The sequence below is a fragment of the Athene cunicularia genome (assembly GCF_003259725.1).
Source record: "Athene cunicularia isolate RWA chromosome 4 unlocalized genomic scaffold, athCun1 chr4_part2, whole genome shotgun sequence".
Lineage (NCBI taxonomy): Eukaryota > Metazoa > Chordata > Aves > Strigiformes > Strigidae > Athene > Athene cunicularia.
The window spans coordinates 32,829,493-32,846,892 of record NW_020799099.1 but is presented as its reverse complement, the minus strand read 5'-3'; the positions used below and the strand labels follow the sequence as shown (position 1 = coordinate 32,846,892).

General features: G+C 44.3%; 2 protein-coding genes across 3 annotated transcripts in view; both read right to left on the bottom strand.

The window, feature by feature from the left end:
- NUDT9 (nudix hydrolase 9) overlaps positions 1 to 2,945 on the bottom strand; it is an 11,824-nt gene extending 8,879 nt beyond the window's left edge. For both annotated transcript variants that reach the window (XM_026847743.1, XM_026847744.1), the window contains exon 1: positions 2,791 to 2,945. In XM_026847743.1, the coding sequence (XP_026703544.1) occupies positions 2,791 to 2,939 (149 nt within the window). In that variant the 5' untranslated portion in view covers positions 2,940 to 2,945. The remainder of the gene's footprint in view (positions 1 to 2,790) is intronic.
- LOC113479585 (AF4/FMR2 family member 1-like) overlaps positions 1 to 17,400 on the bottom strand; it is a 320,468-nt gene that overhangs the window by 260,451 nt on the left and 42,617 nt on the right. The window lies entirely within an intron of this gene.

Below are 17,400 nucleotides of genomic sequence, written 5' to 3'. Positions count from 1 at the left end.
AAGTCCACATGGCTTTGGCACATGAGTTCGATGCATGAGAAGGCCTAAACGCCTGGAAACGGCTTAATATATCTTCATTTCAACTAATTAACACATTCAGCACTGTTGCGGTAGAGACGGACTCGACAACTTTTTTGCAGCAGAATACCCAAATTTATTGTTCCCCCATCTCTTATATACTTTATTCTTTTAGTGATACATCATTCTTATTGGTTACATAGCTGTTTGTCTACTACTTTATTGGCTACTTTTCTTAAAATCCCCCACTGTTCGGGTATCTGACAAACACAGTATTTTTCTGCTTTCTACTTATCTCCCGTTCTTTTCTCAGGCTGACACAGCACTCCTCCAGGACTTTTCCAGCTGCTCAGGGGTATATAACAAGCTAGTCAAGGTCAAACTGTTTTCTCTCTGTCAGGCATTCGGCAGGCCAGCTGCCTTCCCCAACACAGCACAACATCAATTACACCCATACAGACAACAAATTACAATTGTGCCCCCAAATACCTCTTTTCCTTCCATCTTTTCAAACATGCACACACCAGACTGAGGGTTTATGTATTTCACATCTCTGAAACATTGCCTCACTGGCTGGAGGACATCCAGAGACGGTGGCTCCCCGTAGAATCCATCCTGCTCACCTAAGCATTTCATGCTCCTCTGTAAACTGAGGTTCTTCAGAAAGGGAGAGCCCTCATCATCCAACTCCTATTCTTAGGTGGCAAGAAGTAGTAGTTTGTGCTGCCAGCAGCAACCATCATTGCTAAATGTGCTAAATGACACACAAATGGGTGGCCTTTGGTTGGGAACTTCTTCCTCACAGCACAAGATTCCTGTAGCCAAGAAAAAAAAAAAAAAGAAGGGCGGGCTTTGCAAAATTCAGGGAATGAAAAATGAAAAAGTGACAAGCCAATTCAAGAGTATTAGACACGGGTTGTATCTAAAACTAAGACCCTCCAACCCCCAAAGTATCTGAGAAGCATGTTTGGAGTCCTGGAGGATAAAGGAGGTGAAGATGCATGCATGTCCAGCAACTTCTTCTCTGTTTTCCCTGCCTCAGAGGCATCCCCCAAATCTGAGAACAGGGATTCAATGTCCTGTCTACTCTGAAAGAAGTTTTGTTTTTTTTTTTTTTGTGATGTTTCTGCTTTTATTTGAGCTACGTATTCAGGTCTTGCTAAGAGGACAGGTCTGTCACAACTGGGAGCCACTTACTCTTCTCCATGTTACCTGGGACTGCAAGTCTTCTGCTTGGCGTAGAGAAACTGACACAAAAGCGAGGATCTAAACCTTCACCTCCTGAACACCAGTGACAGAATTGAACCATCAAGCACCGCAGGCTCCTCAGTTCTCTATCTGTCCATAACAGACAACTGAAGCTTATCCCAAATTCTGGTCACTGTGGGTGCCTAGCAGGAGCCTACGTGAGCAAGCTTTGTGTCGCTGTCTACAGCCAAGTCCCCAGTTTGAAGGGTGGTACCTCACACCCTGCCTTAGGACTCCTTATGAGTCAGGGCAGTGACTCTGGCCTCGTGCTCTCCTCCCTCTGAGGTGCCTCTTGGAAGTGGCACTTCTCTGCCCTCCCTGCCTCCTCCATTTTGGCCACAGCACTGACTGGAGCCCCGTGCCAGGAAAATGACAGCGCTGCTGAGCTGTGCAATTAGGGTCTGGCCCAAACGCTGATGTGTTAATTAAGAACAGAACAAAGTTCCAAGAGGAGAGAACAAAGATCCAAGTAATAAATAATAAAATAAAAAATAAATCCTTTTCAACCACTCTAATCTTAACTAGAGACTGATTTTGGTAAGCAGAGAGATGTTCATGCAACCTTTACTCTTCCCCAGGCAGGTCAAAAATATCCTTAAGTAAAATTATGATCATGACCAGGACACATCTAGCTTTCTAACTGAAAACCAAAGGAGGAACGTCAGCAATCGTTTTCAAATAAGGCCTTGCAGTTACATTGTTAGAGCCCTATGAATCACCTGAAACTAGTTTCTCCTGTTTCCTACAAGCATTCATGTTCTGGTGAAGTTTCTGGATACTCAATTACACGCAAGCAAGTCCAAGTGGGAGTTGTGCAATTTAGACTCAGAGAAGAATGACCCAGTTCATGCAGTCAGTGCCATTTTCCAAAGGACTTAAGGAAACTCAGCAGCCATAGCATTAAATGGAAGGTCTGGGTATGAATGATTAATTAAAACACAGAATAAGAGCGAACATCCAGCCAAGAGCTCACCTGTGGAGTGCCACGAGTTGGAAGGACACGGGCCATTCGGCTTTCGTTACATGACCTGCAATGGGAAGGTAGGGGACAAAGTCTGCTGGCGATGCACAGGTGTGCAAAGGAAGGACAGACGGGCTCATGAGAAAGAAAATTGCTCCAGGCCTGTATGAGACTGAGCGGCTGGGCAGTCACACAGCAGGATTTGAGACAGAATTACAATATAGATTTTAGGGGACCCTCAATATGTTTTAGCAAATGAGCAAATTTAATTGCCTCTTTCATTTTTTAGTGGTACTTTAGTATTACTTCCATCTGGCCCCGGTAGCCTCCCACCCCCTGGCCCATCCCCTCCTGCGGGCACGTCCCCTCCCCAAACGCTGCTCTCTGACAGACTGCTGCGCCCCTGGCACGTGGGGACAGCCTTGGAAGTGGCTGGTGAATGGCCAACCCCCATGACATCACAAGGGATCAAAGTCCCATCAGGCGGGCAAAGGGCCCTCAGCGGAGCCATGAATCCGATTCTAGACCTTCTCCTATTTTTGGCCACGCTCATCTACTCCTACCTGGAGGCTTTTGTGAAGCTCTTTGTCCCCGTGAAGAGAAAGTCTGTCAGCGGGGAGCTGGTTCTCATCACGGGCGCCGGCCATGGCGTGGGCAGAGCGACAGCCTTCGAGTTCGCCAAGCGGCACAGCAGGCTGGTGCTGTGGGACATCAACAAGGTAACAGGGCAATTCCGCCTCACTCGGCTCCAAGGCCACGGGGTTCCTAACAGTGTCAGGAGGGCTGCGCACAGACGGCCCCACAGCACCTCCTGCCACCTCCGCTCCCCTCGGCTGGCGGCCGACTTGCTGACGGGGCCAGAAGCCTGTTCCTGCAGAGGAGCAGGTTCACCTCCTGCTCCCTGTCTCTGGCTCAGATAGAGCCCTCTGGCATGGTCACCCAGGTAGCTGGTGCCTGGCTGAATGGCCACACTAGCGCAGACTCTTCATTTCAGCCGAATGAAAGGGTGGTACATGGCACTAGTCTCCCAGTGTGTAAAGGGCCGCTGCTGAGTGGAGCGTTGTCCATGTCCACTGCGGCAGAGGAAGAAGGAAAAACTTAATAGCGAGCGAGTGAGTTTTGGTGTGGGGAAACACATGGTAAGGGTGGAGATGAGCAGCACTGTAACACCTTGCTGAGGGAGGCCATGGATCCCAAAGGTATTAAGAACAATTCAGATGACAGTAGAAGGTCAGAAGCAGCACATCTTTCTTTTCTGCCTCTTACAGCACGGCGTTGAGGACACAGCGGCAGAATGCGAAAGGCTGGGAGCCACTGTTCGAGCCTTCGTGGTGGACTGCAGCAAAAGGGAGGAAATCTACAGCGCCGCAGAGAAGGTAGGGGAGCAGGGGCACGTCTGAAAGCTTACGCAAACCCGCTCTGTTTCCAAAAAGTCAGGGAACGCGGAGGAGAGCGATTGTGTGCAAATTGTGCAAGGCCTTGGAATCTCCCCACTTCTTGCTGCTTTCTGTATGGGGAAGGAAGTAGCACTTCTGAGATCGCAGCCAGTCTCATCCCCTTCTGTGAGGCTGCAGGGTATCAGGCTTCACTGACAAGTTTGTTCTTTAGATTTCCAGCCCCCGCAGGAACTTCTGTTTCTGGAAGTTCCCTGAACAGCACCCAGACAGTGCTGAGGACATGTGAAACATTTTCTTGTAAAGGATACGCTCCAGCTGGCTCAAAACAGTCTGTACGTCCATAGTCCCAGCTGTGACTACACAAGCGTACCGTGTCCGTGGGCAATGTGAGCAAGACTATGAACACTGCCAGAGATAATGGGAGAAGCATCAAGTGTAAACCAGATTTCATGGTCCTGCTGCACAGTTCCTGCCTCATCTGGAAACGAGGCACGGTCCTCCTCTGGCTAAAAGAAACCACGTTAAAAATGAAATTCATTGTTGCTCATCTTCCACATTCTTGCATTGTTCTGACAGCGAGTGACAAGCACCTTTCTGGGTTTTTTCTGTCCCCAAGGTGAAAAAGGAAATTGGGGACGTCTCCATCCTGGTCAACAACGCTGGTGTGATCACAGCTGCTGACCTGCTCTCGACTCAGGACCACCAGGTTGAGAGAATGTTTGAAGTCAACATTCTCGCTCACATCTGGGTAAGGGCCACGACCGTCTTCATACCCCCGTTTGATTGGGAGCATTGCTGAGGAGGCATGTTTAGACCAGCACTTCTTCTCAGCCACCAGCCAATTACTGAAGCGTCTTTGGGAGGAATATAGCACAGGGACACCCAGCTAGACTGAAGGGGTATCCCCGTGCCTCTCAGAATCTGAAGGGCTGTGCAGCACAAAGCACTTAGAGATTGCATTAGTTAATGACAGGCGGGGTCAGTAATGAATATGCCTAAGAAAACATTGTTCTTTTCCCCCTTGCCTTCCCCACCGTCCCTTTCTGCCTCGTGGTTTCAATGACTTGCCAGACCACAAGAGCTTTTCTGCCAGCCATGATGAACAACAACTATGGTCACATTGTCACGGTGGCTTCAGCAGCAGGTCATTTTGTGACTTCTTTCATGGTGGCTTATTGGTAAGTGATTTTAAAATCAGCTCTCCTCGTTCCTTTTATTTTTAACTGCGTCTTCCCCATCATCAAGCACAAGGTAACCCAAGTAGTCCTCCCACTGACTATGGTACGTCCAAAGGACTGTGCTAAGGAGGAAAAAGCACAACAGCCTGTGCTTAGGGATGCCTGCAGGTGCCCACTGATTTATTTGCGCAGTAGCTGTGACTGAATCAGGAGCCTGTTAACTCTGACTAAATCAGGACAGTTAGAATTAGTTTCTGCCCTGTCTCTCAGCTCGATGACATTTCTGGTTTTTATTTCCTCCCGGTCAGTACCGAGTGATCTTTTAGGCCATGTCCAGTTGTAGAAAGCCAGAAACAGTGTTCCTGCCATCTCATTTGTGCTTTTTCCTTTCCTGCAGCTCAAGCAAGTTTGCTGCGGTTGGATTTCATAAAGCTCTGACAGAGGAGCTCTCTACCCTGGGAAAGGATGGAATAAAAACTACGTGCCTTTGTCCGGTTTTCATAAACACTGGATTTGTCAAAAACCCCAGTACAAGGTAACTGTCAAAACTCTGCCTTCCTGTCCTTCCTTCTTTGTATCAAGGCACTACGTATCAGCCCCAGCTTTAGACCTTGCATTCCAGCTGACCATAGAAAACCAGCCTGTACCACTGGCTAAAGAAAATCTGCAGCATCATTTCACCCACATGATGGTTGCATTTGAATTACTCGAGTTTGTGCGTATGTAAAGCATCAGGGTCAGCTGGTTCCAGCCCCTTTTACCACCGTCGCTCTTACATGTGTGCTTTCCTGTGTAGGCTTGGGAAGATTTTGGAGGTTGAAGAAGTTGTAGAGGCCCTGATGGAAGGAATACTGACCAACCAGAAAATGGTTTTTGTTCCGTCACATCTAAGCATTGCTTTGCTTTCTGAAATGTAAGTAGCAAAAGAAAAAAAAAAAAGGGCAGGGGGTGAGGGAAAAACGTATCAATGCTAACTACCTGAGTACACAAACATCAAACTGGTAACATCAGATTCAAGATGAAGTTTTAATTATGAGGAGAACTGCATTTTGCACTCATGGCAACAAAAGATATGGTTTTGCAGCACAGAGAAATCCTGGAATGAAAGCTAGGCGGTAGAAGTTCACATGCCACCCATTTTAATTTCTTTTGTATTATCTTCAGTGTTTGACATCACTACACTCAGTTATTTATCAGTCCAGATTTGACAGCAGTATGCCCCTAGTAACTGGATAATGTGTAACTGTCTGCCAGAGATAATATTATTTTTATAGAACCACCATCTGAGATATTTTAGACAGAGCAGAAGACAGGATAAAGTAATGAAATGGCCATGGTTCTTTTGGATGGCAACAGCAGACATCCTACATTTCAGCCCTCTCCTAGGCTCTTGTGATCCTCTTTCTGCAGGGAACTGTTCTCAGGGGAGAATTCAGCTGCTCACAGGGAAGGAGGGGGAGAACAAGAGAATATTTTTGCCTTCACAGATGGTCATTTCCCTTGGGCTTGTGAACAAGAGTTTCTCTGAGCCAGCAGCCCCAGCATAGTTCCAGACACAGCTAGGGACCTGCTGCTTATTAGTATTTGTTTCTTCATGTCAGCACCAAAGACTGAGATGACAGAAGCTGGGGAAATTGCTCTAAAAAGGCTCTACTGCTTACTTCTGCCATGTAAAGCAAGATTTGTCCTCTCACATGTCTTTAATTTCCCGTGTATCTGCTCTGCTGAGGAGGTGTTTTGACCAGAGCTCAGGTTCCATATGTGGAATTCACACCAGAACAACTAAGTTAACATTTCAGTTCACTTCTACAGGTTCTCATGAGATACTTGGTAATATATTTCTGCAAAACCCGACACCAGACACTGGGAAAAAGCTTTTAAATAATTTTTCATCTCCAAGAGCTGCGTGCCGACAGTGCAAGTGTGCAGAAGCATAGATAAGTCAAACCTCATGCTGTCAGAGCCTGTAGGAGAACTTTGCTTTTTTGTCCTAGTTTGGGGCAGGGAGGCACTGAGAGACATGACTCATAAGAGAAGAAATCCTAGGAGAGGAATCTGCACCTCACTTTTGCCATCTCATCCTTCCGTAGGGCTGCTGCTTTTCAGAGCATAAAGCCCTCCACCCACATCTCTCTCTGTTCAGTATTGAACCTTCTTGGATGCTGCGGCAATAGTGGAACCCAACACTGGCCGTAGAACTGTCATGGACGTGGGTGAGTCTGGAGTTAAGCTAGTCAGAGATTGATGAGGAGTAGGTATTCTTTAGAAATAATGCTCAGTTTAACTCTTAGTCTCAGCCTGTGTGTGCACACTTCCACCCCCAGGCCAGCCCTTCCCTCACTTGCAGTGCCACTTTTTCACATAACTTAAGTTTCTTATGCCACATTTAATTCCATGTTACTGTCCCTTTCAGGTTGTTTCCAGAACGTGCTGTGGCTGTTCTGAAAAAGCTGACCGATGCCAAGTTTGATGCAGTCACTGGACAGACAAGCGCTCAGTGAAAAGTGAAAATTGATTCCCATTTCCCAGTGGCACGAGTGAAGTGTCAAGGGCTGCTCTGGCTGTGTGTTGCCTCGCCTCTGTCTCCTCGTGCTGGGGCAGAGAGGAATTCCCACAGCGCCTGCTCTGGGACAGCACAGCTGCCTGCGGGAGCACCAAGGGATTGCTGAGAGTGTCTTCGTCGGGACTCATCCCTCAGCAAAACTGCCTTCTCAGGGCGATTTATAGAGGGGGTGGGTGGCCTGTTTTGCCTCAATTTATCTTTTTAAATTTAAAAAATGCTCTGATGAACACCGAATTTCATGTGCTTTTGTAGTGAGTACCTGAAATAATACAGGCTTATAAGTGATTACACCAATTATGCATTACGTCAACATGCCTTCTTCCAAATAAATACAGTTCTTTAACACAAGTGTGTCTCTTAGCAGCCAAATTCATAACAGGTCCTAGAGGTGCATCTAAGGTATGGTATCAAGTAATACACACTTTCTGCATATCATTTCGCACACTGATCATCTGCAGTTCCCAAACACTTTTAAAACACCTTCCTGTGAAAACAGTGCAGTATTTCTGCACATATTACTGGATGCCCTTCTGCATTTCATGCAGGCTGGAGAATGTGATTTATGACATGAGAAGACAGATCAAGTTGCACTATTTTTCCCCTTGCAATACAAGGCAAATAATCCAGCCTAAGAAAAATTCTGCTGTCTGTCTGCTTCAGTATTCATAAGTCAGACTTGTGTATTAAGGAGAAGAGCAAGGTTATGCTGAGCCAGGGAAGCCTTCATTTATGTGCAGCAGGCAAGTTTAAGTGGAAGTCCACATGGCTTTGGCACATGAGTTCGATGCATGAGAAGGCCTAAACGCCTGGAAACGGCTTAATATATCTTCATTTCAACTAATTAACACATTCAGCACTGTTGCGGTAGAGACGGACTCGACAACTTTTTTGCAGCAGAATACCCAAATTTATTGTTCCCCCATCTCTTATATACTTTATTCTTTTAGTGATACATCATTCTTATTGGTTACATAGCTGTTTGTCTACTACTTTATTGGCTACTTTTCTTAAAATCCCCCACTGTTCGGGTATCTGACAAACACAGTATTTTTCTGCTTTCTACTTATCTCCCGTTCTTTTCTCAGGCTGACACAGCACTCCTCCAGGACTTTTCCAGCTGCTCAGGGGTATATAACAAGCTAGTCAAGGTCAAACTGTTTTCTCTCTGTCAGGCATTCGGCAGGCCAGCTGCCTTCCCCAACACAGCACAACATCAATTACACCCATACAGACAACAAATTACAATTGTGCCCCCAAATACCTCTTTTCCTTCCATCTTTTCAAACATGCACACACCAGACTGAGGGTTTATGTATTTCACATCTCTGAAACATTGCCTCACTGGCTGGAGGACATCCAGAGACGGTGGCTCCCCGTAGAATCCATCCTGCTCACCTAAGCATTTCATGCTCCTCTGTAAACTGAGGTTCTTCAGAAAGGGAGAGCCCTCATCATCCAACTCCTATTCTTAGGTGGCAAGAAGTAGTAGTTTGTGCTGCCAGCAGCAACCATCATTGCTAAATGTGCTAAATGACACACAAATGGGTGGCCTTTGGTTGGGAACTTCTTCCTCACAGCACAAGATTCCTGTAGCCAAGAAAAAAAAAAAAAAGAAGGGCGGGCTTTGCAAAATTCAGGGAATGAAAAATGAAAAAGTGACAAGCCAATTCAAGAGTATTAGACACGGGTTGTATCTAAAACTAAGACCCTCCAACCCCCAAAGTATCTGAGAAGCATGTTTGGAGTCCTGGAGGATAAAGGAGGTGAAGATGCATGCATGTCCAGCAACTTCTTCTCTGTTTTCCCTGCCTCAGAGGCATCCCCCAAATCTGAGAACAGGGATTCAATGTCCTGTCTACTCTGAAAGAAGTTGTTTTTTTTTTTTTTTGTGATGTTTCTGCTTTTATTTGAGCTACGTATTCAGGTCTTGCTAAGAGGACAGGTCTGTCACAACTGGGAGCCACTTACTCTTCTCCATGTTACCTGGGACTGCAAGTCTTCTGCTTGGCGTAGAGAAACTGACACAAAAGCGAGGATCTAAACCTTCACCTCCTGAACACCAGCGACAGAATTGAACCATCAAGCCCCGCAGGCTCCTCAGTTCTCTATCTGTCCATAACAGACAACTGAAGCTTATCCCAAATTCTGGTCACTGTGGGTGCCTAGCAGGAGCCTACGTGAGCAAGCTTTGTGTCGCTGTCTACAGCCAAGTCCCCAGTTTGAAGGGTGGTACCTCACACCCTGCCTTAGGACTCCTTATGAGTCAGGGCAGTGACTCTGGCCTCGTGCTCTCCTCCCTCTGAGGTGCCTCTTGGCAGTGGCACTTCTCTGCCCTCCCTGCCTCCTCCATTTTGGCCACAGCACTGACTGGAGCCCCGTGCCAGGAAAATGACAGCGCTGCTGAGCTGTGCAATTAGGGTCTGGCCCAAACGCTGATGTGTTAATTAAGAACAGAACAAAGTTCCAAGAGAAAAGTAGGCAGTGCCTCTCTGAATCTCTCTGCTGGAGTTGACACAGTCTCCTGCAGACAAGAGTACAAGAGTAACAGCACAGCTAAAGCACCAGGACATTGGCTAGAGGTTTGTGGACATCCTCTCACAGCTCTTACAGCTGTTCCAAGAAATCACAGGAGCGTGAGGACCCCACAGGAATTTTATGTACCATGTGCACTATGTATTCCCTGAGCTGCTGCACCCAGCATGCAGATACCATTGTTGTGACTGCCCTGCTAGCTGCCAGGGGCTCTGTTCCCCAGTGCAGGGGGCATGAAAGAGAACTGTTATTATCACAAAGCCTAACAGCTATGTTTGTAAGCCAAGCGCCATGCTCATTCACTGTTTTGCAGTCATCCATATTGTCGAAGCGTAAGCATGCTTCCTGGCATAATTTTGGCCCATAGCCATGTCTGGCAGCACATGCTCTGGCATAGCGTGGGGGTAGTGTGTGCCTGGGTACAGAGCTGCTGGGCAGGCAGCGTGGGTGAGACCATCTGCCTTGCAAAAGGAATAGAAGTTTACAGACTCAGAAGCCTTCTGAGGACACCATCCAAATCAACACCGAATAAAACAAAGGAGCAGCTGTGATGGTTTACCTTTGTCCACTATATATTCAGACCTGACGTCTGAAATTTGAGAGGCTCATTATTAGAGGAAAAAACAACATTTAACAACAATATTTAACATTCATAATTACTGTCTTCATCATGATAGGTAAAATTTTCAAGAGTCTCTAAGTGGCTTCATCTCATCTTGGTTACATTGATTCTTACTGAATTTCTAATAGCATGGATTAAAGCTCCCCACCGCACTGCAGCCTGGTCTGTCTCTTTAGCAAAGTCTGAGAGTACTTCTCTGAAGACTGGCTCTGTTGCATTTTTCAAAAATCCTGGAATCCTACCTAGAACGTTAGGAGAATCATCACAAATTGTGTTTCTTGTCACAAACCTAGGCCACTTACAAGTGAAAGTCACAGCTGTGCATTTTATTGCCACTCTGCTAGCACAGAGGCCCCAACTTCATGTTTGGGCCAATACTTATAGTATTTTAATGCTTGCAGGTAATGCCAGTATGCATTATAAAATATGCAATTTTAGGCAGTGTTTCAGAACATGGATTTCTAAACACACGGAACTTCCTGAACCCAGTAGTTCAATGAAAGGTTTTTCTGATTTGTTTGGTTTGGGTTTTTTCTTTTTTCTAGTGCTCCACTGAAACTAAGCATCTGATCACTGTCTGTTCACAGTGTTGTGAAACTGTCTGCAAAGTTCCATTCTGAAACAAATTTTTGATACCCCAAACCTTTCAGATTCCGTATCTAGCATATGGTCATGCATTTCGCTCTTCTCTAAGCAAGTCTCTTGCTTTCTGTACCTTATGCTACAGTTTGAGCACACCACTAAGAGGATCACAGTTTTACTGCAAAACCTCTATTAGACTAAGAATAAGCTGTTGTTTATACAACAAGGCAGGTGTTATTAGGACCAAACATACTGTCATACAAACTATTTCCCCTCTGTATTCTCAGCCTTTTAATGTTCACAGCTGGCAGCTGATCGCTTTCCAAAATGTCACAATCAAAATGTTTTTCAGGAAACATTCTAGTTAAACAGATGCCGCAAGAGGAAGACATGCTCATTGCTCAGAAATAATCCAGTGATAATAGTGACTGTGTTTTTATATAAAGGTAATCCAGACACTTGTGTGCACCAGTCCTACCTACCTACCAGCCTGATAATCATGAGTTAATCTCCAATGGGAAAAAACCCTCAAATACCAAGCAGGAGCTTGCACTTATCTTTTGATGACCATGTAGCTTTGATGGTGAAATGCTTCTGCTTTCGTTTGAAGAGTTGACCTGGCACATGGTAAACAGTTCTTTGAGCCTTATGGCACTGACACCTGCACTCTAAGAGAGATGAAAAATTGAGGATCATGTAATAATTGGTTTTAATATTATGCAGAGGTGATGGTCTGCATTTACTCTTTTCTAGTGATTTCTGTGTAGTTACACTGAAATTATACTGGCAAAACACAAGATTCAAGTCTCTCTGGTATGAAAACAATGAGAGGGGGAAAAAAAATCATGTATTTATCTGGAGCTCAGTTCTCAAAGCCCTTAAAGCATAGATGTGCAGTTAACACCAGTTCTAGCTGCATAGCCTAATAACCATCAGTGTTCTCTTCCCAGCTAAACACTTTGTACATGTGGCACATATCCACTTCTATCCTCCTCTCTGACATAAAATGGTATCAAGAGCCCTTTTAAACACAAGAACTATTCCAAGAGGATTTGTCTGGGAGACGGCTACAGCATGATTGCAAGCAAAGTAATATGGGAGAAAAAAATGTAAAACATATTAGATGAATTGATTATTTCCATAGAAGTACACTTTTAGGTCACTCAGAGCTACATGTTAGTTCCTGTAAATTTAATGAATACTTTTCCAAAAAAAGTATTCCCCAGTACTTCTCCAAAAAGAAAGTGTAAAACATTTTGATGAACATAAATTGAGCTAAGTTGAATTTTACAGTGGAAAAAGAAATGAAAACTTTTTTTTTTTTTTTTTTTTAAATTCAGTCACCAAGACAAAATGTGTGATTTCCATGGCTCTGATATGGAAAAGAAAACCTTTACTCTGGAATATGATGATGCAGATCCTGCTTCACAAAGGCTCTGCATTTTATACATACAGGCTAGTTGTTATATGACAGATCTCTGTTTGGCCAAGGAAGCTCTGCTTGGGTCACACAGCTAACATCAGCCACAGGGCACACCGGGATCCCACTGTCCCAGTTTAAAATGACACGTTTGATAACTATTTCTCATTTTCGAAAGTTCAAAAGAGTACAAGTGCAGAAAGAATATTCTACCGATCATGAACTAAGCTTCATTCTTCACAAGGGCAAAGAATGTAAGAGCAAAACTAGTCTGATGTTAGCATGGTAATTAACAGAGGCACAGTTAGAGCTAACACAGCTGTGTTGCTTCTAACAGTGAAGTGAGTATCTCTGCACCATACTATGGAGATACTTTGTAAAGGATACTCCTTTTGTATCTGTTAATTGCAATGGATGTAACATCAGGAATGAGCGGATGAGAATCATTGAAAAATGCAACATTTTATGAACATAGCTTATACTTACTGTTTATATGTTCATTTTCCAGATAAAGAATTCCTGACTCACAAGGACTACATTGTTCCTAATCCGTATGGTTAATCAGTAACCAATTTAGGGGCAGGAGTGGTAGTAAACTCACTTCATGATCACTCTCCTCAGGAGCAAGGAAGGAATGGCAGCATGTGCCAAACAGAGGTGTATTCTCCTTTAGTAGGGTGACTTAAATCCATGTATACTCCCAGGACTATATATAAGCAGCAGCACTGATTTGTCAGATAGTTATTTTTCAAGGCATGGTTTGTTTCAGTCTTGCCCTGTCACACACAACACTGTCTTCACATCTGCAGCCTCAGAAGTCACGAAATTTAGGATGCATTAAGCACAGATACTCAGGTTCTTAAACGCATAATATAGGTTGCAGACAACCAAATCCTAAAGCATGATCCTCAAAACTCTAAAGGCAGTTTTACGTAATGTCTGTGCTGTGCAGTGCTGAGTGACCTCAGTGCTAGCTCAAAGGCACTGAGAAAAAGATGTTTTGCACATATAGGTAGCCCCATGCTTATCTGCTACCTTGGAGTCTGGCGTGGGACAGCTGTGTTAGTGCAGCTCTGTAGTAACACATTTGGGAAAGGGATTGTTCTTAATTCACAGTTAATTCAAGGATCCCTGGATGGTGCCAAACGACACAGTGCAAACCTATACTCAGTGCATGACACCTTCTTGGCAAGGTGTGACTATCTGGCATTCAGTCTCTATCCAAAGCCTCCTCAAGGTAGGTGTTTACACTCCTGCAAGATGTCACCTTGTAGGCATATCTGACATATACTGATTTAGCTGAGCTTAGCACACAAAGCCACAGTCACTCGACACCCAAGATCTTTTTCACCCATGTTTACCTCCTGTCTCTGAGCTGTCAGGCCATGATTTCTCTTTTGGACCAAGTGAACTTCATTTTTTCCCCCTGAAGAATAACTCTGGAAAAAAAAACCCTCCTCTATTTAAGCTTTCACAGTTGGCTCTTTAATCATATAAATCATATACCTGCTTCTCTCTCTCTTTTTTTTTTTTTTTTTTTTTTTTTTTTTTTTTTTAGAATTGTTACCATCAGGGCATAGAAATATTTTTAAATTAATTTTTCAGAGGGCACTCCTATTCTCAAAGCATCTCTGCTTGATTACAAAGTCTCTATCCATTGCCTGACTGGGCACAGTTGGAAACTATTCCTTAATCTGTTAACATTAATCCTGGATACAGATGTATTAAAGATAGACAGCAGAAAGATACATGACAATAAAGGACTGTTTTAAGAAGCTGTGTTGTAATTCGTTGCATTTCTCAGTTTAATAAGTAAGCCTTTATGACAAGGAGATAAAGTATCAAAGTCTTACAGATTCCTTAAAGCCAACCAACCAAGTATCTTAGCAACCATCCAAGTTTTATTCTTTTGCTGTAGATGATTTTAAATTATCACTAATCCTGCCACAGAACTTTCAATTCCATAGGCTCTACATTGTCTAACTTCAGACACAGTCCAAAGCTTGGGAGTCTGACGTCCCTTTCACTAGTAATACACATCATCCATCATAGCATGCACAGGCTAGTCTTTTGTGTTCTTAAATTATTGTTGCAGAGCTAAGGAGATGGCTGAAAAAACTTCATTAAATACATTATGAGAGTAATCAGATTTCCATTTCCTACAGTACAATTCCTAACCAGTGCAATTTTATAAATATTATCTGCATTTTCTAAAAGATGTTTTCTGATTCTACAATTTCTTACTCAATGAACCAGTATAGTTTTACAATCCAGTCTTTAAGAGAACCCAATCACATAAGTTATTTTATGTTTACTAACAGAACAGAGAAAAAGCATTTACTAGAACAGTCACTATGGATCGCCAGGAATCCAGACTCAAAGTCTCTCCACATTTGGGAAAAGGTAACGTCTTTCTGTCATCAGAGATTATACATCACACATGTAAATCACTGCTTGCAAGGACTTAGTAGATATATGCATCTGAGGGCAGGAGGGGAGCACTGTGCCAAAACCCCCAGTGGCAGCAAAACTAAACAGTGACATCTTTGTGGGTTGAAGGCCTGATCAAACTATTACTGAAGTCAATAGGGGCCTTATTGGTGGTTTCCAGGGGTGTTGGATGACAGCCACAATACATTACAAGCAGTATCGCTAACTCTCAAAACCAGAAATAAGAGCACAAAGGCGTTAGTTTCTCATTTAGAATAGCAGTCTACCCACTGATTCCTCCTACGTTTTTACAGAACAGAACGACGACCTTGCTCCAATCCCCAGTGCTCGTCTCAGGAACCTGGGAGGTAAGATATCCTACAACTTCTTAAGTGTCAAGCTTTCATCTTGAAGAGAATCAATCTGGGGAAGTAAAGCAGCTGCCAGGCTGGACATCGTGGACTTATGATGTAGAAACTATGAGGACAATAAAGAATACAAGTGTGCGCTACAGTAGAAGGCAAAGAGAAAACTGCAAAACAGAAAGCTCTGACAAACTTGTTCCCATCAGACCAATGGCTGTGTACCTGTGGTTCTCAAGACCTGCTGTTAAGCCCCCTCCTTAACCCTCTGTCCGTATGGGTCGGTTTGTCCAGTCAGAGACTTCTGGAAACTGCTCACAGCTAGCAGTGTGTCTGCCACATACTTACAGGTTAGTACCTTTCAAACACATGGATGGATATGGGGAGGTTTGCTTGGGGTTTTTTTGTATTCAAAAAAAGAGCCACTAAGGCACTGCTGAATTGGAATTTTCTGAGATGTGTTTACGCAAAATCCAAAACCTTTAGCGTTGATCAAAATCAGCGCACCCTGGGCAGTTCAGCCCATCCTGTAATCATTTGAGCTGCTGCCTCCTGAATTTTCACCATCTCTGACCTCTGTGAAATAACATGGCAGGGGCTTTTGGAATAAGAACCCAAACCCATTAAATAGTTATATTTTAGATAGTAACAATTATCCCCCTTTCCCCATGGATAGTGTTCTGGCTCTTTCTTAAACAGGTCAGCTCAAATAGCAGTGTCCTTTAGTTGGAGATTTTTGCCCTTAAAATCTCCAAAATAAATGTGCATTTCCTCTTAAACATCGTGTATTCTGTGTGGAACTGTAAACCTCCAGCCACTCATTCTGAGAAAAACATGGAGTTATAAAACACCTTCCTGCTTTTCAGAAGAATTGTGTTGTATTCAGGAAAAAAAAGGAAATCCTAGAATTATTACGCACCTCTATAGAGGTGAGCTTAGCATGCAGCATGAGAGTCCAGCTTTCAACTCTGCAGTATGTAACTGGAAACACTATTGAGCTGTTTAGCTGGAGGCGGAGGCCATTTTCAGTCGGCTAGCTGTGCTTGCTTTTGTGCAAGGCAGTTATTTAAGAAGACTCCGTCCTTCCCAGGGCGTGTATTTCTTTAATAAGGTCTTTCTTTGATTCCAACAGCCTGTAAAACATTGCTAGCCAACTCTTTTCAAGCTCTCAAGTCAATCTTTAAGCAAAATAGGACCAAGACTTACCCTTATTGCTCCAGAAGCAGAGAGAGGCACTACAAATGAGGCTGAAACATATCCGGGGGGAAGTGTGTAATGGAGCAACGTATTCCTGCACTGAAGGGGGTGTATGGCAGCACTGTGTGAGACATGTATATATATCTATATATATCTCTCTATATATCTATATATCTCGTACAGGCTAGAGCTGGTGGTTGGGTGGGGAGGAAGGGGCTGGGGCAGCCTTTTCCTCTCTCTCCTAGATCCTTCTCTCTCTGAGCTCACCACGAAAGAGCAGTTCAGATTTTGAAGGAAGTGGGATCACTCTGATCTCTTACATAGGAGATCATACTCATTCAGATTTTGGTGGGACTGGGTAATGGTATGTCTCGGGAGCTATTCCACCTGCCTCTGCTTCCCATTGAAGTGCAGCTTTTTATATGTGCTAAGAGGAAAGGAGATAAGCTTTGGTAGGTGACATTGAACCCAAAAAGGGAAAGATGGTTATGAGGTAATAGCAAGTCAACAGACTCCTTTTCACTGTGCGACTATGCTGGGATGGAGGCTGAGGATGTGCTCCAGCAGCGCTTGTGTGCAAATTTTCTTGTGTTGGGGTTATTTTGTTGTTGTTTTGGGGTTTTTTGGTTGTTTGTTTTTTAAATTGGCCTGGAAAAATATCTTTTTCACAAACACCGCTCTCTAATGGAAAGAGAATAGTCACTCAACCATGGCAAGAAGAGTACCTGTTCTTACAGGCCGCTTGATAAGCGAGCGGAGCAGGCCCTGAGGGATCAGCCGCCGGCCCTGGCCGACCTCCGCGGTCCTCCTCTGCCCGAGGGGCTGACCCAAAGCGCGGGCTGAGCGACGCACGCCAGCCCCGCCGCCCCGAGGCCTGCCCTCGCATCAGC